Source organism: Diaphorina citri, unplaced genomic scaffold (assembly GCF_000475195.1).
Source record: "Diaphorina citri unplaced genomic scaffold, Diaci psyllid genome assembly version 1.1 scaffold588, whole genome shotgun sequence".
In the NCBI taxonomy this organism is placed as follows: Eukaryota; Metazoa; Arthropoda; class Insecta; order Hemiptera; family Psyllidae; genus Diaphorina; species Diaphorina citri.
The window spans coordinates 138,472-161,054 of record NW_007378022.1 but is presented as its reverse complement, the minus strand read 5'-3'; the positions used below and the strand labels follow the sequence as shown (position 1 = coordinate 161,054).

General features: G+C 36.7%; 2 protein-coding genes and 1 long non-coding RNA gene across 3 annotated transcripts; 2 read left to right on the top strand and 1 right to left on the bottom strand.

The window, feature by feature from the left end:
* Positions 1 to 3,021: 3,021 nt before the first annotated feature.
* LOC103510356 (zinc finger protein 830) lies at positions 3,022 to 15,079 on the bottom strand. The gene is made up of 8 exons (XM_026824422.1): positions 14,752 to 15,079; positions 13,920 to 14,138; positions 13,571 to 13,721; positions 8,539 to 8,748; positions 6,011 to 6,136; positions 4,384 to 4,597; positions 3,642 to 3,892; positions 3,022 to 3,204 (listed from the first exon to the last, which is right to left on the bottom strand). The coding sequence occupies exons 1-8, from the start codon at positions 14,850 to 14,852 to the stop codon at positions 3,031 to 3,033; spliced, it is 1,446 nt and encodes a 481-aa protein (XP_026680223.1). The 5' UTR covers positions 14,853 to 15,079; the 3' UTR covers positions 3,022 to 3,030.
* On the top strand, positions 10,919 to 12,697 carry LOC113467922. Its single transcript, XR_003391837.1, has 2 exons — positions 10,919 to 11,382; positions 11,530 to 12,697. It is a non-coding gene; the product is annotated as an uncharacterized LOC113467922 (long non-coding RNA).
* A 4,456-nt stretch (positions 15,080 to 19,535) lies between the features above and the next one.
* Positions 19,536 to 21,946, top strand: LOC103510355 (zinc finger protein 845). Its single transcript, XM_026824421.1, has 3 exons — positions 19,536 to 19,713; positions 20,924 to 21,089; positions 21,287 to 21,946. Exons 1-3 carry the CDS (start codon positions 19,571 to 19,573, stop codon positions 21,944 to 21,946), a joined length of 969 nt encoding a protein of 322 aa, XP_026680222.1. The 5' UTR covers positions 19,536 to 19,570.
* Positions 21,947 to 22,583: the final 637 nt, after the last annotated feature.

Below are 22,583 nucleotides of genomic sequence, written 5' to 3'. Positions count from 1 at the left end.
AAAACTGCCATAATAATTTTGAACAAGGTCCCATTGGTTTAAGACCTGAACGAGGGGGATAGGAATGAATCACTAATGGAAGTTAGGAAAACATTAAAAAAGCCAGCCAACCTGGTTAGCCTGGAAGATAGCGCGTGCCAAAAACTCTGTAACAAAAATAGAGTTAGTAAGACAGTGGACATCAGAGTAGGATGTTAGGGAATAAATCCTCAAACGTGAGACTGTCCATTGAATGGTGAGGGGAAAAGTGGTAGTCAAATGTACCTTTCTCTCAAAATATGGGTCGTACATAAAATATGTAAGTTTCATGTTACCAAAAACTCTGTAACAAAAAGAGAGTTAGTAAGACAGTGGACATCAGAGTAGGATGTTAGGGAATAAATCCTCAAACGTGAGACTTTCCATTGAATGGTGAGGGGAAAAGTGGTAGTCAAATGTACCTTTCTCTCAAAATATGGGTCGTACATAAAATATGTAAGTTTCATGTTCTCCTATCCTGTCTCCCTTCGATTTCGGAACGATGAGACCTTAGTTACAGTTCCCTCTATCAAATCTCTTGAAAAAAAAAAATCATTAATCAAAGTAAGAAAGGTAATGTAATCGGCTGATATTTTCACATACTTACTTTCCGCGGCCGTACATTAACTTGTTCGTGTCTCCCTTCTGTTCCCAGGTGAGTTTATTCGTAACCTAGTATCCCTGGACAGCGGAGGCAGTGGCGGCGTGGTGTGGCGTATCCGGGCATCAGAAACCAAACTGGTGTGTGCTGTAGGCTCACGCAACGGCACTGCCTTCATCGAGACCTTCAGATAGTTGGTTATTGATTGCTTTTCCAGTAGAAACCCCGGTTTCGCTGATAAAATTGACACCGTCTGAAACGTGATTCTTCGCATCTTGAGCTGCTGAATATCCTAGTTCATTCACTTCGTTGACGTTTTCATATAAAATGTTATTGGCAGCTTGTCCAGGTAATCCAGTTTCACTTGCTGTACTGACGCTGTCTGATACTTGATTCTTGACATGTTCTGCTGAAGATCCCAAGGGTCTCACTTCATTAAGATCTTCAGTTATTTGGTTAACTGCTTTACCTGTAGATGACTCAATCCCGCCAACTCCATTGAAACCTTCAGGTATTTCATATAGTCTTTTTCCACCGGCTAGTCGGATGACATTGGAAAGTTGGGTGTTGATTCCTTGGGTAACTTGGGTTGAGGAATCTTGATCAGCTGCAGCTTCGAATCCATTTGAAATTTGTGTCCTGACTCCTTTGCCGTCCGAAGTTGACGTTTCACTGAGCGAATTGATGTTCTCTTGCGCCTGTTGGGTGTGTTTCATATTCTTTGACTTGGTGCACTTTCTTTGTCCATGGTTATTTCCTTGTCCTCGGTGTCCATGGTTTTGATGTTCCTCCTGCTGATATCCTTCTACGTTACTTTGGACATTGGTTCCTTGGGTGATGGATAGCCCCCCGTTGTCAACAGCTCCAGCTCTGAATTTCAATGTGTTGCTTTCAGCTTTCTTACCATTTTGATTTGAGTTTTCCTTGCGTTCCCCATCTGAAATTTGGTTCACGATTTTTCTTGTGGAAGATCCCAGTTTGGCTCCATTGAAACCAGTTAGTTGGTTGTTGGCCGATTTTCCTGCAGAAGATTCTGTTTCACTGAGCGAATTGACGACATTTGGACCTTGGTTCTTTGTTCCTAAGGCTGCATGCCCTAATTCACTAACTCCATTGAAAATTTTGGATACTGAAGAAAACTCTTTTCCACTGGCTGGCCTGACACCATTGAAAAGTTGGGCAGAAATTCCTTGATCAACTGCAGATTCTCAAGAAGAGTTTGGCATGTTCAAATATTTGAATATTTGCGGCCAATTAGAGGCAGCTTGCTCTTTGTTCTTGTAGTTTTGTATCCCTAGGATAGCTCCTGTCTTCCTCTTTTTTGAAAAGGTTTGATAGAGGAAGACTCTAACAACGGAGGTTCTATCGTCCGGAAATCAAAGAAAGACTCCTCAGTTTTGTGAACCGTATTGATTTGATATGTGTAATGTCAGTAATGTGTATCCATATCTATTTCTACACTCCAGCTTGAGTGCTCTCCTCTTCATTCAAGATTTCAGTTAGGGCACACGCCTGATAACTTGGTGGGCGCGGGGAGGGAGGTGAGGTTTCCACCCGAGGTATGGAATTTTGTCTTCAATTCTACCACAAATTTTCCGACACCTCAGTGTTCTTTTCACTGTGTTGATCTAAATAAAATAATATGTAAATAAAAGAATTCATCACAATCACGACAAATAGGTTACAGGTCGCTAATATTAGACTATAAATATCCGTCTCATTAGCCGTCAGAAATCAGACCATGTTTACTTATTTACCTATGAAATATGTGTTTGTTTACATATTTATTTTTGATTAGGCTAATCAGTTTTCCCCACTAGAACAGAAAGTCAAACGAACTACTATAAATATCCGTCTCATTAGCCGTCAGAAATCAGACCATGTTTACTTGTTTACCTATGAAATATGTGTTTGTTTACATATTTATTTTTGATTAGGCTAATCAGTTTTCCCCACTAGAACAGAAAGTCAAACGAACTATTTTATTTAGAGAAATAAAAGGGGGTAATTGAAAGAAAAATAAAGAAGTGCCTACTAGGTACAAAAAGAATTAAAAAGTACCTAACCTAGTGAAAAGAAAAAAGAAGAAACTTTATATAACATACCCCTAAGAAAGAAAAAAAAAATCTTTCCTCTTTTCATACAACGTGCTCCTCCTAACTGAAAAGAAAAAAGAAGAAACATTAAATTTGAAAGTCAGAAAAAAAACTAAAATGAGAATTTTAAATTTTTAATAAATAAAATACCTAGGTATATATTTGTTATTATGTGGTCTCTTCCTGATCCCTTGTGTGCCACATCCATTTTAGTTTAGGACTATTGCACTGCACATAAATAGGTAAAAAATAAATTATTTCAAATGGTAAGTGGTAACTGTTCTTCCAAATGGTTTTAGAATTATCTCATGTTTCTTACCTTTCCCAGTTTTTGAGTTGCTCATCAATTTCCACAATCTGCCGATCAGTCACAGCTTCTTCTTGATCCTCGGCAATAATCTGGGCAGACACTGAAGTTTCCTCTTTCAACTCCTTCTGGAATTTCTCCCACTCTTCCTCGACAGGATCTTTGTACTCTATGTTTCTTGCCTGAAGAATAAATGTGAGTTAAAGACAAAAATATTTATGAGCATGAATGTTTATTCATAAGTCATAACTTAAATTATTCTTTTTTGTTCTCATGCTTCAAACAACTTGTAAAAAAAAAAAAAAAAAAAAAAAAAAAAAAAAAAAAAAAAAAAAAAAAAAAAAACCCCCCTTTTTTTCCCACAAAAAAAAAAAAAAAAAAACTTGAAACCCCACTTGTATGTTCAATACACCCATGTGAATGAGGCTTTGTTTGTTTGATAGGGTTTTAATACCATTGTTTAACTGCCTAAGGGTGGGTTCACCAACCTTCTTTTTAGCCCCTAACAGCCTGTTAAACCTATACAAATCAAATAGAACTTAACAGGCTGTTAGCTTAACAGGCCTTCTAGGCCTGGATTTTTTTTTTTTTTTTAATCCACTGTAAGCATTGTACTTGCCTTAGCATCAAGGACTGGATCATCAAAGAATCCCTCGGGTAAAGGAGGTTCATCAGTCTTTTCTTCTTTCTCACTGGGTGCGGCTACATCAATGTCCATGGCAACATGACTATCATGTTTAGAGGATTGAGGTAGCAACAGTTGACCCAGACTCAGAGGTTTCGGGGTAGATGAGGAATCAAAGAAGTCATCGGGTAGGGATGATTTTGTATCGGGAGGTTTGGATGGGGCAATAGGATTTTTCAATATACCTGTAAAAGGAATCACAAAATCCATAATTAATTATAATACCTAGGTAAGTGTATTTCAGCTTTCCCCGCCTTCAGGTCATTCTCAAAACAATGTTTTTGGCTACATCAATGTCCATGGCAACATGACTATCGTGTCTAGAGGATTGAGGTAGCGATAGTTGACCCAGACTCAGAGGTTTGGGGGTAGATGAATCAAAGAAGTCATCGGGTAGGGATGATTTTGTATTGGGAGGTTTGGATGGGGCAATTGGATTTTTCAATATACCTGTAAAAAGAATCACAAAATCCATAATTAATTATAATACCTAGGTAAGTGTATTTCAGCTTTCCCCGCCTTCAGGTCATTCTCAAAACAATGTTTTTTTTTTTTTTTTTTGTTTTTTTTAATACCTAGCCTCAAAGTCATGTCATACTTATTATTTTTTCTATTGGTCCAAATGAGTAAACCAATAAGTGCAGAGTTGTTGGTACCTAGGTACTACTGAACTTACTTTTAATTTGTTTTGGAGGTGGAGGGAGTGGGGCTGGAGTCTCAGCAGGCCTTTTCAAACTCGCACCATTCTGTTTAACATCTATCTGTACAGGAGCTGATTTCTTCTTACTGATATTGTCCTTGTGTTTCTTACTGTTGATGTGGATTGGCCATACAGCATCACTTTTAACTATGTTATCACAGACAATGCACCAGAGCTGGCCATCTTTATACGTGAAGACAGTGGTTAAGGAAATAAACTGGTTTACTGAACAACATAAGTACATACAAGCACATTGTGAATAATGTAAAAGCTCCATATTCCCCAATATTACTTTCCTTTTTATAGCACAAGGAAGGGAAAAAACTTTAATTTGAGAACCCATATCATACATACCATACCTACATTATTTTATTTTATCACCTCATTACTGTGCTCATCTAAGAAGATCCCATTTATGAAATGAATAAAAAAAAGGCCATTAAGGCTGAGACCTCAAGTTCACACTGAAGTGTTTAGCCAAGCACTTTCAGATGTCAACAATTCAATGAACATGTAGATGTGACCCCAGACCAAGGGAAAACATCCATGAACCCAATCCTATTTAGAGTTTATGTCCAATGTATCAATCCCCTAATTAACCTTTTTCAATAAATAAACCCAGTGTTATCAAATTTAATACGGTGCATCCCCAAGTAGGTACCTATAAAGCCAAAAGTGCAACCAACATTATCTCTAATCATGCAATACTTGACCAATATGGCTCATGATGGGTGCCCCATGGGGCCCTTTTTTTCTGAGAATCCTCTCTTAAAGCAACTTTGCACTTCACACATCACAAATATTTTGAATGTTTCACAAATGGTTTTATGATTCAGCATTCAGTTGGATTACTATTACACAACCATGTAACTCCTTTGCAATATGCCATGTCAATTTCAAAGTGAGAAATGTGAAGTGCAAAGTTATTTACAGAATATTGTAAAATTCTCTTCTATCCTTTATTATTCTATTCTACTCATTTACAGAATAGCCCCCTGGTGTTGGTGATGGTTGATTAACTAAAATATAAATTAAACTTATGATATTCAACAGATACAACAATTTCATTATGTTCAGTACCTACTCAAAGTAATGAAAGTTAAGATTAGGTTCGCATCACTTTTAGAATAAGATACCACATTTGGACGAAATTTCTCTAAGCTCCAGTGTGAATGAAAGTTCGCGCGAAAAATATTTCCATTTATTGCATATATGGTCGTGACTTGAATCGTTGGTGAGCGAATTGAACTGTGTTCCGACACCTAATTTTTGATCAGAGTATTGAATAAAAAAAGGCCATTAAGGCTGAGACCTCAAGTTCACACTGAAGTGTTTAGCCAAGCACTTTCAGATGTCAACAATTCAATGAACATGTAGATGTGACCCCAGACCAAGGGAAAATATCCATGAACCCCTTCCTGTTTAGAGTTTATGTCCAATGTATTAAACCCCTAATTAACCTTTTTCAATAAATAAACCCAGTGTTATCAAATTTAATACAGGTGCATCCCCAAGTACCTATAAAGCCAAAAGTGCAACCAACATTTTATCTCTAATCATGCAATACTTGACCAATATGGCTCATGGAGTTTTATAAAGGATATTTTGCTAGTGGAGAATCAATTTTCTTGGCAATCTGCAGAATATCGTTCTTCTTCTGGGACATAAGGCGCCGTAGATCATTTTGAGTGATTTTCTTGGCCATGGCTGGGAACAGGAACTGAGATGTGTGTCACAAGCACAGCATTGGACTTTGAAGTTTGAACTGAGAAGATGATGGTTCTCAAAAAGCAGGAATAGAGAATACGAAAGCCGTCAAAAAAGGAAGATAAATTTGTTCAATAAATGTTACCTGAATTAAGAATTAATGTTAATTTGTTAATGGAATTAATGGTAATGGTAATTGGAATATTGGAAACGTTTTTCACGGTTTTTCAGTTTTCAACTTTTCACTTTTCCTAAAAAAACAAACTTTTTAAAGCAGTGTTGCAACATGTACTTTGTACTCCGACTTGAGGCGCGTTAATGCGCGTTACCCGTTGGGAGAGTTTTGTCCTCTATATCGGTCGGGTACAAAAATCCGAACAAAGCGGCAAAGGAAAAGAATATAGAAACAAAGTACCTACCTCTATAACCACTTTTTGAAAGTTATTTTCAAAAAGCTTGTTCATTTTTGAAAAGACCATAATAGTATCGACCCTCGCAGAAAATAAAGAATTTGAGCCAACTAGCTGTTTATTCTGCGATGGTTTATGGTTTTGTATCCAATTAATCCATTAAGCCTACCTAACATGAAATAATTGAGTATGTATACAATAGTATATACAGATAGTGAAGTTTATAAGAAAGAACAGTTAAAAGAGATTTAACTGGCTTCTAAAATCTTGATGTGTCTGTCATTTCAAATGATTATTAATTTCTCAAACAATGCTGCATGTCCCAAACTACAAAATAATCTTTGCAATAAAAGTTCTGAAAGAAAAAGAACAACAACAAAGAAAAAGAACCCATGTCACCCATATGGGCTTCCAGAGGTCCAAATAAGGCTCAAAATCTTTTATAATAATACCTATATATAAAAAAAATGTAGGGTACTTGAACAAAATTTTCACCAAGTTTTGCCTTATGACTTATGACACTTACATAAGTCTAGGGTTAATACAACCTATCAAATTCCTAGAAAACAAATTCAAATTTTTGACATTTTATGACACCTACTTTTGAATTTTTTGTTCCAGGTTCACACAAGCTGAACAAGGGTCGACCGCCATTAACTATCGCACCAATTGTGTACAGAATGAAAATCAGCAACAAGCTCACAAAGAAATGTTTGACCCAAATATGCAACAGAGTCAGCAGCAAGCTCAGATGTACGTCGTGGACAAGAAGAACTCAGATGCCAAGGTATGAATCAATTAATTTTTTTTTTTTTTTTTTTTTTTTTTTTTTTTTTTTTACCCAGCAAATCTGCATTGTACAGAAACCTGTTTAATAAGTTTAGCGTGATCTGTCCTTCGAATATACTCGTATTGGAAAATGTACTTTCATTTTATACGTTTTCTTTTTCTTTCAAGCTCTATTATTAAGCTGGATTTATTTCGTTTCTCGGACATCGAAAAATATTTTAAAATGGTCGCCTTCGTAATTTTATTCTGTTTGTAACTTTGTACCGTTTTGGCTTGTTCACCGGATTACAAGGGAAAGAAGAAATACATCAAGTGTGAGAATTGTTCGAGTGTGCCGCCTGCTAATAACTACTCAGGCAATGACTCTGGCTCTGAAAACTCCTGTACAACAAGCAAGGGACAACATCCTGTCAAGCGACGTGGGATGGCCACAGTTACCAAATGTCACAAGTGCAATGGCTCAGGGATTATATTTGTTGGAGGCATACGGGCGCCCATTGACAAACCCTTCCATTGTAATGTGTGTGAGGGGACATTCTCACGGTACTCTTCCCTATGGAGTCATAAGAGACTTCATACAGGCGATAAACCATTCAAGTGCGATATCTGTGGCTTGGCGTTCGCACGACAGGCGTATCTAAAGAACCATGGCCGTGTACATAGTGGTGAGAAACCATACAAGTGTAACATCTGTGGGATGTTATTCTCCCAGTCACCACATCTGAAGAATCATGAACGTATACATTCAGGCGAGCGACCCTACCAGTGTGAAGTATGCGAGAAGACATTTGCCCGGCATTCCACATTATGGAACCATAGGAGAATACATACAGGAGAGAAACCATACCGCTGCTCCATATGTGGTTCGGCATTCAATCAAGCAACACATCTCAAGAATCACGCCAAGGTAGGAAAATGTAAGGTATAAGTAAGTTCTTTATTCTCTTCTCACTCTTATTCTAAACGCTTTTTCGATCTTAATACTATTTTTAATGAGGTTTGATAAAGGGAACTGTAACTGCTAAGGTCTTATCGTACCGAAATAGTAGGAGGACAGGATAGTAGAAAGCCAGCCGTTCCGAAAACGAACATTATCACATCCTGATAAGTATAAAATCCGCCCCGGGCGGGAATCGAACCCGCGGCCTAGCGCTTACAAGGCAGACGCGCCACCAACCAAGCTAACTAGGCTGACAAGTCCATTACTAACTATATATCACTGAACTTGAATCACATTATCACGTTCGCCCCTCAGGTTCACACGGGGGAGAAGCCACATCACTGTGATATTTGTGACGTTGGCTTCTCGGACAAGTTCGCGCTGAAGCGGCATCGACTGATTCACGAGAAGTACGCCCGTAACAGTACGGTAAATCAGAGCCATGACTCTCAGACCACACCGCCCCAGAGTACCCCGACCCATAGCTCCTCGCAGCTAGAAGAGTGGAAGTGTGAGGTGAGCAATAACATTGCGTTTCCGGGGTGTTCGCGCCCGCCAGACTCCAAATGAAGCTTACTCAAGCTATAGCGAGCGCTGTGTAGACTGTAAGGAGAGATGAACGAGAAGTGAACACCGGGGGATGGGTATTCGGTTCCGATTAATAGAGTTTTTGTAACCAAAATTAGCGTCCCATTAACTGAACTAAACGTTCCTTGACGAAAACTCGTTTCTGCGCATGTGCAGTTTTCGTTAAATAACGTTGAGTTCAGTTAACGGGACGCTAATTTTGGTTGCAAAAACTCTCTAATGATCGGAATTAGCTGTTATCAATTATATCTAGACCAGTGGTTCCCAAAATGTTTTCTACGTGGCCTGTCAATTGTTAACGCTCCGCGGCCCCTTTACTATATTTTATGCGCTCTTCTAGGGGGCCTTGAAATCCTTCATGACACCAGTTTGGGAATCACTGGTCTAGACAATTAAAAGAAAGTTTCCGCAAGTTTTTGTTCACGTAAAATTTGCCATATTGGACGTTTGTCCGAAATGACATTTTATACACATATGCAGTTAACGGGACGCTAATTTTGGTTGCAAAAACTCTCTAATGATCGGAATTAGCTGTTATCAATTATATCTAGACCAGTGGTTCCCAAACTGTTTTCTACGTGACCTGTCAATTGTTAACGCTCCGCGGCCCCTTTACTATATTTTATGCGCTCTTCTAGGGGGCTTGAAATCCTTCATGACACCAGTTTGGGAATCACTGGTCTAGGTCTAGACAATTAAAAGAAAGTTTCCGCAAGTTTTTGCTCACGTAAAATTTGCCATATTGGACGTTTGTCCGAAATGACATTTTATACACATATTCAAAAAACTAATATTTTTCTGCTTACTCGTATAAATGTCGGTTCGTCTAATATCGTAAATTTTTCCAAATGAAAATTTCTTTTAAATAGGTATAGGATAGGTAGGTGGTACCTATTTGGTATTTGTTCACTCGAAATTTCGTTCACTATACGTACAAATCTCCTTGACTGGTCTTCCGCACAACTCTTGCACATTGGCGCTTTAGATAACAACATTACCTACCGACCATTTATTATTATTATTATTATTATTATTACTTGAGATGTTCGTATCTTTAGAATCCTTTTATTTTAATTTATGAGGGTGCGTCAACTTTAGAATCCTTATGCTTCTATCTCTTCGGTATATTATAGCAATTTTACTCTGAAAATTTCAAGAAAAGATTTTTTTTCTTCTCTCTGATAGGCTTGCAAAATGGTACTTGGGCTGTGTTGTTTTTTAAGCGCCGACATAATCCCTGTGATGTATGTATTAACTATGTTTAACTTTACATCTACATTCTACTATTTAGAATTCTAGAACATCGTTTCACAAATCACAATGGTTCTAGTACCTATACATAGAGTAGTCGACTTATTTTTGAGGCTTGGGCTAAACTTCAAAAAGAATTATTATCACAGTATTATAGATCAACGGACTTGAAACAAACATAAAGGAAAGGGTAGTGCTTTGTAGATTCGTATAAGCTTCTAAACCCGACTTTTAGGTCTGGTTACCCCTACCATAAGCTTCAGAGTTGGCGCCTGAGGTAAGAATAGTATGAAAATTCCAAAAGCAAATATAAAAGTGTCTGAAATCTTTCCACCAGATTTTTACTATCGTATTTATATATTGATTAGAAGAAGATTTATTTATTGATCGTAAGATTGTATATTACGTTCGTAATATAGAAAAAAATAGAAAGATCGTAATATTTTATGTATTTTGTATTATTCTGTACAACCGTGGTTTAATTTTTTAGGTGTAAACAAACCTTAATGGATTAATTTATCTTCTATGCCCATTATTACACCTAAAGCCTCTCAAGTAACGTGTCGAAGCATGTGTGAGATTTGTCCCACCTAGTTTGTTACTTCAAAACCTGTGGTCTATTTCTAAAATGTATTAATTAGCTCTGAATATCGATTAGATGCTCTTTGTAGTATTAACACTATAAAGCTGTGTAGAAAAGAAAATCAAAGTGTTACCAGGCCCTGCTAGGTAATCTGTCCCTCCTGTATTTGAAACTGTGCTTTTCTAGATCCCCCCCCCTTGTAAAATACATCTTAATTTTTTTTTTTTTTTTTTTTTTTTTTTTTTTTTTTTTACCCAGCAAATCTGCATTGTACAGAAACCTGTTTAATAAGTTTAGCGTGATCTGTCCTTCGAATATACTCGTATTGGAAAATGTACTTTCATTTTATACGTTTTCTTTTTCTTTCAAGCTCTATTATTAAGCTGGATTCATTTCGTTTCTCGGACATCGAAATTTTTTTTTTAAATGGTCGCCTTCGTAATTCTGTTTGTAACTTTGTACCGTTTTGGCTTGTTTACTGGAAACAGTTACGTAGAAAAATGCCGAAAATGAACCAGCAACCTCTGTACTGAGTAGGCCTAGGTACTTTTTTTATGTTTTAAAAACTTGGTATGTATGAAATTGCTATTTATTTAGTTATTTAATATGTTTGAAAAATATGTATTTATATTTAATTTAGTTACCTAACTCTTTGAAGAAGCCGATTTCTTTTTACCTCTTTATTTAGAGCACTATGTCCGAAGTAGGTACTCCTTGGTATGTATGAAATTGCTATTTATTTAGTTATTTAATATGTTTGAAAAATATGTATTTATATTTAATTTAGTTACCTAACTCTTTTAAGAAGCCGATTTCTTTTTACCTCTTTATTTAGTGCACTATGTCCGAAGTAGGTACTTACATGGGAGTATTTTTTATTTATTGACTTGTTTTCATCGCCATTCTCAAACAATGTTGCTTATCTTCATGTCCCTACTACAAGTCTGTTCCATTGTATTATTAAATCCAAACAACCGATTTATTTACCTGTTTTTATCAACTGACATTGAAATATGTAAAGTCTGGGACATTTAAGGTTACCCAGAATAGAAATGATCATAAGGCTACTGGTTTAATAACCAAATTTTAGTGAAAAGGATGTACTTAAATATCTCAGATTTGGGGCGGCACAACAGGTCCTGCTTTATAGCTAGACGAGATTATCCAAAGCTTTAATTTAGTTGACTCTGCTGTTCGATTGTACAATTTACTTTTTAATGTGTTACGTATTGTAGTTTGTATTCTCCTTTTTTTGAAAATATGTCTCTCGTTCATTCCAAAGTAAGTTCAGAGATCTTTCTCAAATTATGTCTATCAACTAATGACTTATCGGCTTTGAATTGAACTTTGCTCTTTTCAGTTCATATTTTACTTACACCTCCCAAAAAAATTACTGATCTCCTTTTAGGTACTTCCTGGTTTCGCAAGCGTGAAAAACGTTTCATGTTGAACTAATTAGGTACAATCTCATTTTAAAAGATACTTTGCCTTCTAAAAACGTGCAAAAATGGTATGGCCAATTTATTGAATAAGTATGAAATTGCAAACCCGGGGAGGATATCTTTGTTACCACGGTTGAGTTAGTCGTTAGGTTTTATTTGTACAGATACTAGGTGTATTATTTTAGTCTACGTACCCTCAGGTGACCTAACTTCTAATTCAATCCAGATCTGTATAAGGTCAGCTATACACATAACGATAACTCGCGCCGATTCATTACAACGTGTATAATCTGCACAGTTCTTGACTCCGAAAACTGTGCAGTTTATGCTACTTTGCAAGAATTTCGTGCGAATTACCGTAATGTATGTGGCTAGCCCAAGAGAGAGACATATTTTCAAATCATCCAGAACTTCCAGAAAAATTCGATGTCCTTTTTTGTCTCCATAAAGTCCGACCATACCGGCTATATCACGTTGAATACAACAGTTTCCCATGGATAATTGAAGAACTTTGTGAAAAGGGCAAGACATAAAAGTCTGATATGACCTTACCAATGAAAAAATAAATTGTGTTTACTCATGAACTGTGGGGCAATGATTGGGGGGGTGCTCCAAAATACTCCAAATTATAGAGCAATACTTTTAATATATTGCTACACTTAGAGCAAAAAAAAACCTAAATATGGCCCTGGATATTTCACAATATTTTTGACGTCATAATATCAAGTATTCAGCGTTTTTAAAAGCTTTATATGATTTCAAACTTTTCAATCAGCTGGAAATTTTGTTGTTACTTTGTATTTTTGGATACCAACGTACTACATAATCTCAAGTGGTCCGCGAGATTTTTGGTTTATCAATAGTGGTCCGCCAATTCTAAAAGGTTAAGAACCCCTGCTTTATATGATTTCAAACTTTTCAATCTAGCTGGAAATTTTGTTGTTACTTTGTATTTTTGGATACCAACACCTAGTCCTTTTGTATTCTGTTTTCTGTTTGTTGTTGGGTACAATATGACATACTTCTTCTCGTAATCTTGTTTCACTTTCTTCGACATCTACCTATTTTTAGGGAATCTTTGGATTGATTGTTTTTTTTTTCTTTTTTTTTTTTCAAAACAGTGAGAGAGTCATAAAAAATGGACTGGTAGTTTACCGGCGAAGGGAGGGTAAAACTTCCGTTGATTTTGGGTTCCTTAATGCTTAGCATTGGATTCCTTAGCTGGTAGAAGTGGCTTTAAACCTTGGGGAAAATGATGGTAATAGAAAGTAAAAAGTTATTTCGTTGGGCTAATGTCCCGTGGTTTGTGTGCGAGTTTGGGTTCCTTAATGCTTAGCATTGGATTCCTTAGCTGGTAGAAGTGGCTTTAAACCTTGGGGAAAATGATGGTAATAGAAAGTAAAGAGTTATTTCGTTGGGCTAATGTCCCGTGGTTTGTGTGCGAAGTACTTGCCTTAGCATCAAGGACTGGATCATCAAAGAATCCCTCGGGCAAAGGAGGTTCATCAGTCTTTTCTTCTTTCTCACTGGGTGCGGCTACATCAATGTCCATGGCAACATGACTATTGTGTTTAGAGGATTGAGGTAGCGACAGTTGACCCAGACTCAGAGGTTTGGGGGTAGATGAGGAATCAAAGAAGTCATCGGGTAGGGATGATTTTGTATCGGGAGGTTTGTTTTTTTTTTTTTTTTTTTTTTGTAATACCTAGCCTCAAAGTCATGTCATACTTATTATTTTTTCTATTGGTCCAAATGAGTAAACCAATAAGTGCAGAGTTGTTGGTACCTAGGTACTACTGAACTTACTTTTAATTTGTTTTGGAGGTGGAGGGAGTGGGGCTGGAGTCTCAGCAGGCCTTTTCAAACTCGCACCATTCTGTTTAACATCTATCTGTACAGGAGCTGATTTCTTCTTACTGATATTGTCCTTGTGTTTCTTACTGTTGATGTGGATTGGCCATACAGCATCACTTTTAACTATGTTATCACAGACAATGCACCAGAGCTGGCCATCTTTATACGTGAAGACAGTGGTTAAGGAAATAAACTGGTTTACTGAACAACATAAGTACATACAAGCACATTGTGAATAATGTAAAAGCTCCATATTCCCCAATATTACTTTCCTTCTTATAGCATAAGGAAAAAAACTTTAATTTGAGAACCCATATCATACCATACCTACATTATTTTTTTTTTTTAGGAAGGGAAAAAACTTTAATTTGAGAACCCATATCATACATACCATACCTACATTATTTTATTTTATCACCTCATTACTGTGCTCATCTAGGAAGATCCCATTTATGAAATGAATAAAAAAAGGCCATTAAGGCTGAGACCTCAAGTTCACACTGAAGTGTTTAGCCAAGCACTTTCAGATGTCAACAATTCAATGAACATGTAGATGTGACCCCAGACCAAGGGAAAATATCCATGAACCCCTTCCTGTTTAGAGTTTATGTCCAATGTATTAAACCCCTAATTAACCTTTTTCAATAAATAAACCCAGTGTTATCAAATTTAATACAGGTGCATCCCCAAGTACCTATAAAGCCAAAAGTGCAACCAACATTTTATCTCTAATCATGCAATACTTGACCAATATGGCTCATGGAGTTTTATAAAGGATATTTTGCTAGTGGAGAATCAATTTTCTTGGCAATCTGCAGAATATCGTTCTTCTTCTGGGACATAAGGCGCCGTAGATCATTTTGAGTGATTTTCTTGGCCATGGCTGGGAACAGGAACTGAGATGTGTGTCACAAGCACAGCATTGGACTTTGAAGTTTGAACTGAGAAGATGATGGTCCTCAAAAAGCAGGAATAGAGAATACGAAAGCCGTCAAAAAAGGAAGATAAATTTGTTCAATAAATGTTACCTGAATTAAGAATAATTAATGGTAATGGTAATTGGAATATTGGAAACGTTTTTCACGGTTTTTCAGTTTTCAACTTTTCACTTTTCCTAAAAAAACAAACTTTTTAAAGCAGTGTTGCAACATGTACTTTGTACTCCGACTTGAGGCGCGTTAATGCGCGTTACCCGTTGGGAGAGTTTTGTCCTCTATATCGGTCGGGTACAAAAATCCGAACAAAGCGCAAAGGAAAAGAATAGAAACAAAGTACCTACCTATAACCACTTTTTGAAAGTTATTTTCAAAAAGCTTGTTCATTTTTGAAAAGACCATAATAGGTATAGTATCGACCCTCGCAGAAAATAAAGAATTTGAGCCAACTAGCTGTTTATTCTGCAATGGTTTATGGTTTTGTATCCATTTTTGACACCGTTTCTAAAGTCGAAAATTTCAAGCATGTTTAAATAGGTAAGCGGGTTCCAGGCTCCGTTGTGGACAGGACACGTCCCTGCAGATCGCCAGACCTTCGCACCATGGAGTGATGATGGTTTCGGCGGGTGTCAATGGTCCATGGTCGCCGTTGTGGACGCGCATTTATATTTATTGGCATGGTTTGTTCATTTTCTCTTGGGTCGGGACTAGACTATTAGGGTCGATGGTCAGGTTTTCCGTTGTGGACGCCTACTAAAGTAACTGCAGCAAAATAGACCGCTTGGAGATTGCGGCAGCTGCCGCTCAGTCCTGCTAAAACTCTCTAAAGAAACAACAAAAAACTGGCAACACTGCGTGCGATGGCGCGAAATTTAAAATTTTTCTTGTAAAATTAAAAATTAATCAACTTTAAAATAATTAATTAATATCATTTAATACATTTATTAGACTGAACACTAATTTAATGGCCTTTTTATATGAGAACGACCCAACGGTTCTTATTTCGGATTAAACAATGCACGTTTTCTTGGCAATCTGCAGAATATCGTTCTTCTTCTGGGACATAAGGCGCCGTAGATCATTTTGAGTGATTTTCTTGGCCATGGCTGGAAACGGGAACTGAGATGTGTGTCACAAGCAAAGCATTGGACTTTGAAGTTTGAACTGAGAAGATGATGGTTCTCAAAAAGCAGGAATAGAGAATACGAAAGCCGTCAAAAAAGGAAGATAAATTTGTTCAATGTTACCTGAATTAAGAATTAATGGTAATGGTAATTGGAATATTGGAAACGTTTTTCAGTTTTCACTTTTCCTTTTCCTAAAAAAAAAACAAACTTTTTAAAGCAGTGTTGCAACATGTACTTTGTACTCCGACTTGAGGCGCGTTAATACGCGTTACCCGTTGGGAGAGTTTTGTCCTCTATATCGGTCGGGTACAAAAATCCGAACAAAGCGGCAAAGGAAAAGAATAGAAACAAAGTACCTACCTCTAACCACTTTTTGAAAGTTATTTTCAAAAAGCTTGTTCATTTTTGAAAAGACCATAATAGGTAGTATCGACCCTCGCAGAAAATAAAGAATTTGAGCCAACTAGCTGTTTATTCTGCGATGGTTTATGGTTTTGTATCAATTTTTGACAGCATTTCTAAAGTCGAAAATTTCAAGCATGTTTAAATAGGTAAGCGGGTTCCAGGCTCCGTTGTGGACAGGACACCCCGCAGATCGCCAGACCATCGCACCATGGTGCGATGATGGTTTCGGCGGGTGTCAATGGTCCATGGTCGCCGTTGTGGACGCCCATTTATATTTATTTGCATGTTTTGTTCATTTTCTCTTGGGTCGGGACTAGACTATTAGGGTCGATGGTCAGGTTTTCCGTTGTGGACGCCTAGGTACTAAAGTAACTGCAGCAATAGACCGCTTGGAGATTGCGGCAGCTGCGGCTCAGTCCTGCTAAAGCTCTCTAAAGAAACAACAAAAAACTGGCAACACTGCGTGCGATGGCGCGGAATTTAAAATTTTTCTTGTAAAATTAAAAATTAATCAACTTTAAAATAATTAATTAATACTATTTAATACATTTATTAGACTGAACTCTAATTTAATTTATTTAATGGCCTTTTTATATGAGAACGACCCAACGGTTCTTATTTCGGATTAAACAATGCACTTTAACAAAAACTTCAATCCTTCGCGTCTGCAAAGTTCATAAATCATCAAGCGTCTTTTCCCCAAACTTCAAAGCAAAATTCAAGATGGCTGTCGCGGTTTGAAAATTCTTTTGATGGCTATTAATAAATTTCCTTCAAAAAATTTCAAGTTTCTTGGATGAAGGACCGAGGATTTCTGTGTTTCTTGAAGAATTTTCAAGAATGTAAAGGCCCAGTGTTTGAAGAAAAGTGTTTTAGATCTCTCTCGGGATTTTATTGCACCCCATGCAAGCTGCCCCCTCTTGATGTTTGGATACCAATCTGATAAAAAATAGAACTTGGGTGAGTTATGTTTTATTGAAGATCAAGGGGATCAGCGAGATGAAAGGATGTTGAGACATTCCTCTGAGAGTTACAACTGTGTTAACCTTGTTAAATGTTACAAGGCATACTCTTTATGTCTAATCTGTTAATCACACCCATCTCTCAACTTTATTATTGTAGACCTATACTCAAAAGATATTTTGGTATGACCAACATTTAGATCAGGTTTTTCCTATTGGTATGTCAGCCCACTGATCCCAATATTCCTCTGAGAGTTACAACTGTGTTAACCTTGTTAAATGTTACAAGGCATACTCTTTATGTCTAATCTGTTAATCACACCCATCTCTTAACTTTATTATTGTAGACCTACATACACAAAAGATATTGGTATGACCAACATTTAGATCAGGTTTTTCCTAGGTCAATACCTTCATTATTGTAGACCTACATACACAAAAGATATTGGTATGACCAACATTTAGATCAGGTTTTTCCTAGGTCAATACCTTCTCATTATTATATGTCCCTGAAGTTACAAACGTTGGTAGAAAAAAATCCAAAAATTATACAGGGTACGACAAAATCCCAATCCCATTTTTAAGGACCAAAGTTTTTGTTGTCTATTGTATCAAAAACTTGAGGCAAAGTTTCCACTGGCCAGCCTAGTTAGCTTAGTTGGTAGTGCATCTGCTTTGTAAGCACTAGGCCATGGGTTTGATTCCCGCCTGGGGCAGATTTTATCCTGATAGGATAATGTTTGTTCTCAGCTGGCTTTCTCCTATCCTGTCTTCCTTCTCTCTTGGGAAACCTCAGCGGTTTTGGTGTGTCAGCTCTCATATAAACATGGGTTGTAATACTCAGCGGTTTTTTGGTGTGTCTAGGCCTTTAAGGACCAAAGTTTTTGTTGTCTATTGTATCAAAAACTTGAGGCAAAGTTTCCACTGGCCAGCCTAGTTAGCTTAGTGGGTAGTGCATCTGCTTTGTAAGCACTAGGCCATGGGTTTGATTCCCGCCCGGGGCAGATTTTATCCTGATGGGATAATGTTTGTTCTCAGAACAGCTGGCTTTCTCCTATCCTGTCTTCCTTCTCTCTTTGATTTTAGGACGATAAGACCATAGCAGTTAGCAGTTACAGTTCCCTCTGTCAAACCTCTTAAAAAAAAAGTTTCCACTAATTTTGATTGAAGTTAGCATTGAAAGAGTGAGTTGGTATTACTTGTGGAAAAAATGTCCATGTAGTTTACACTGCTTATTGAGAAACTTCTTTCATTTCAGGCAACCCTGAATCCTATTGCAAAGGACTTTGGTCATTTTGTAATCACTTGTGGTCCCCTCACACATGTAAGTTGAAGTCGGAAATGTATACCATATTATTACTGTTTCCCCCTTTTAAATGATGTAAAATTTACTACTTACTGAGCAATAAATCTGTTTTATGCTCACTACAAATTGTATCCTTGAAAGTTAGTCAAAATCTGCAGCATATTATTGTGAGCAATAAATCTGTTTTATGCTCACTACAAATTGTATCCTTGAAAGTTAGTCAAAATCTGCAGCATATTATTGAAAAAAAAAAAAAATGTTTGGAATCAAGGCCAGTTGCAAATTGGAAGTATAGACACTCAACTTTGAGTAGTATGTAGTTGCCTTTTAGTAGCTGTAGTCACCTACTATAAGTTCTTTGTGAACATTTCTAATGGGCTGCAGTCCTTAATTCTAAAATACTATGGTAATAGCTTTAGGAAACATAAGAAACATCCTTGTATTCCTATTATTAATATACTGAAAAAAAAAAAAAAAAAAAAAAAATGTTTGGAATCAAGGCCAGTTGCAAATTGGAAGCATAGACACTCAACTTTGAGTAGTGTGTAGTTGCCTTTTAGTAGCTGTAGTCACCTACTATAAGTTCTTTGTGTACATTTCCAATGTGCTGCAGTCTTTAATTCTAAAATACTATGGTAATAGCTTTAGGAAACATAAGAAACATCCCTGTATTCCTACTATATTAATTTAGCCCCTTATTATTTGAAAATCTATTGCTAACACTTGGTAGTTCTCATTGTTCTTATTTTGGCTTTGTTTTATTTTCATTTTCTGTATATAATTTTCATTTTGTCTTATAATTTGTTTCTCTCTCCACTGCATTATTTTTCCTAAGGTGTTTTAGATGTTTGCTTGTAGCACTAGATGGCATTAGAATCATCCACCCAGTGGCTAGCTCAGGCCAAATCTTCATCCCATCCCGAGCCAATTTTTATTACTGAACACCGAGAGGCTAACATTATTAAAGTGCCCAAGCTCGTTTTAACTCAGAGTGTTCAGTCCAATAGGTACCTTCCCCTTGATTTGATGCATGCTGCAACTTGGAAAATGTTACTTCAGCCTTCTTTGCTGTGGGTGCCCCAAGGGGCCCTTTTTTTCTGAGAATCCTCTCTTAAAGCAACTTTGCACTTCTCACATCACAAATATTTTGAATGTTTCACAAATGGTTTTATGATTCAGCATTCAGTTGGATTACTATTAGACAACCATGTAACTCCTTTGCAATATGCCATGTCAATTTCAAGTGAGAAATGTGAAGTGCAAAGTTATTTACAGAATATTGTAAAATTCTCTTCTATCCTTTATTATTCTATTCTATGGGCTTCCAGAGATTAGGTACCTATATAAAAAAATGTAGTTAGGTACTTAAAGCCTTAGGTACTCAAACTAAAAGACAAGAATAGCCCCCTGGTGTTGGTGATGGTTGATTAACTAAAATATAAATTAAACTTATGCTATTCAACAGATACAACAATTTCATTATGTTCAGTACTCAAAGTAATGAAAGTTAAGATTAGGTTCAATACTTTGCAAGAATAAGATACAGTCCAACTCTTTTGAAATTGATTTTTTTAGAGCCTGCATTATAGTGATTATTGCATGTAAGATAGGTCTTTGTACATATTGCATGTAAGACAAGGGTAGGTTTTTTAGAGCCTGCATTATAGTGATTATTGCATGTAAGATAGGTCTTTGTACATATTGCATGTAAGACAAGGGTAGGTTTTTTTTTTTATTATTTTAATTAATCCATTAAGCCTACCTAACATGAAATAATTGAGTATGTATACAATAGTATATACAGATAGTGAAGTTTATAAGAAAGAACAGCTAAAAGAGATTTAACTGCCTTCTAAAATCTTGATGTGTCTGTCATTTCAAATGATTATTAATTTCTCAAATAATGCTGCATGTCCCAAACTACAAAATAATCTTTGCAATAAAAGTTCTGAAAGAAAAAGAACAACAACAACAAAGAAAAAGAACCCATGTCACCCATATGGGCTTCCAGAGGTCCAAATAAGGCTCAAAATCTTTTTTATATATACCTATATAAAAAAATGTAGTTAGGTACTTGAACAAAATTTTCACCAAGTTTTGCCTTATGACTTATGACACTTACATAAGTCTAGGGTTAATACAACCTATCAAATTCCTAGAAAACAAATTCAAATTTTTGACATTTTATGACACCTACTTTTGAATTTTTTGTTCCAGGTTCACACAAGCTGAACAAGGGTCGACCGCCATTAACTATCGCACCAATTGTGTACAGAATGAAAATCAGCAACAAGCTCACAAAGAAATGTTTGACCCAAATATGCAACAGAGTCAGCAGCAAGCTCAGATGTACGTCGTGGACAAGAAGAACTCAGATGCCAAGGTATGAATCAATCCATCATGTCTAATGGAATTCCATTTGTAAAATGCCAATGCAAATGTACTTACCTATGTGTAAAAACTGTAGGCTTTCCCAAAAAAAAAAAAAAAAAAAAAAAATCAATCTGAGATGAACCAGAAAAGTTGGAAAGTTTAGGATCATCAATTATGTACTGACCTATGAATATTTTTGCTTCACAGGTATCTTCAGTCTCTGAGTTTCCATTCTGCTACAATGTAAACATGCTACAGAAACAAGCCAACAATTCTGGCTCCTCCAATCTCAGCACAGCCATCTCCTCGGATGACAAAGGCTGCTACAGGTTTGATGTTGGACAACCTTTCACGTACAACTATGCACTGGTCAATCAGATGTCCCTGGCTGCTGCAGCCAACAGTGCACAGTTCAAGTGTGAAGTGTGTGGCCTTGTGTTTGGACATTTGTCCTTGCTCAACCATCACAAGAGAATACACAACGCAGCTGCTGTCACTACCACGTCCACCAGTTCCAATAATTCAAACGCTATCCAGTCTCAATCCCAAGTAGAAACACGCACCTACTCCTGTGAACAGTGTGGCTCTTGCTTTAATAACTCAAGTGAGCTCAAGTCACACAAACTCACGGCACATCCAAAGCCTAAGAACTGTAATACATGTGGTGTGGAGCTAGACTGTGAACATTACAAGGGAAAGAAGAAATACATCAAGTGTGAGAATTGTTCGAGTGTGCCGCCTGCTAATAACTACTCAGGCAATGACTCTGGCTCCGAGAACTCCTGTACAACAAGCAAGGGACAACATCCTGTCAAGCGACGTGGGATGGCAATAATTGAAGAACTTTGTGAAAAGGGCAAGACATAAAAGTCTGATATGACCTTACCAATGAAAAAATAAATTGTGTTTACTCACGAAAAATAATAATAAGCAGGACGGACGGTCTGGTTCTCGTGTTCTATGACTGAAATGAAGACAAAAATCGTAGAATCATCGAATCAAAGCTGAACGTTGAATAACATTTATTCCTTTTTCCTTGTAAATAACCATTGAAAATAGGTCTTCGTTTATGTATTTTTCCTCTTCCTTTTATCCTGTACATAGAACAATGTGTATTTAAAATTTCTTTTTAACTTCTAAAACTTCATTAGTTTTATTTTCCCGTGTATCTTTTTCCCCTTCCTCTTTCTTTCAGTTTTATTTTTACCTATTTAATTTCCTTTGGACTTCTATTTATATTAAACCCCAAACAAAAATATAAATAAATATCCCCTAAATTCGAGAAAACAGATTTTTAAGAAAATGAACTTGTGTAAATTATTTCTTTCTAGCTGCATTTGTGATTCGGGAATTGAATCCTAAAATAATAATTCTAGAAATAATAAAAGAAACAAAAAATAAATTGAGAAAAAAAATTGCGAGAGGTTTTTTCAAGCTTCCCAGACTGTCTGGTAGCAAGGTCCCCACCCGAATGCCCACTAGAGATGTGTAAAGATTCATTGAG

What these genes read in the sequence shown, in the direction of transcription:
- LOC103510356 (XM_026824422.1), bottom strand. Translation starts at nt 14,852, where the DNA reads ATGGCCAAGAAAATCACTCAAAATGATCTACGGCGCCTTATGTCCCAG. An exon ending in ATTGATTCTCCACTAGCAAA is followed by an intron (nt 14,139 to 14,751) that starts ATATCCTTTATA and finishes CACTGTCTTCAC; the next exon opens with GTATAAAGATGGCCAGCTCT. An exon ending in AACGTGATAATGTGATTCAA is followed by an intron (nt 6,137 to 8,538) that starts GTTCAGTGATAT and finishes TGCTTGTGACAC; the next exon opens with ACATCTCAGTTCCTGTTCCC.
- LOC103510355 (XM_026824421.1), top strand. Translation starts at nt 19,571, where the DNA reads ATGGCATTAGAATCATCCACCCAGTGGCTAGCTCAGGCCAAATCTTCA. An exon ending in CAGAGTGTTCAGTCCAATAG is followed by an intron (nt 19,714 to 20,923) that starts GTACCTTCCCCT and finishes TTTTTGTTCCAG; the next exon opens with GTTCACACAAGCTGAACAAG. An exon ending in AGAAGAACTCAGATGCCAAG is followed by an intron (nt 21,090 to 21,286) that starts GTATGAATCAAT and finishes TTTGCTTCACAG; the next exon opens with GTATCTTCAGTCTCTGAGTT.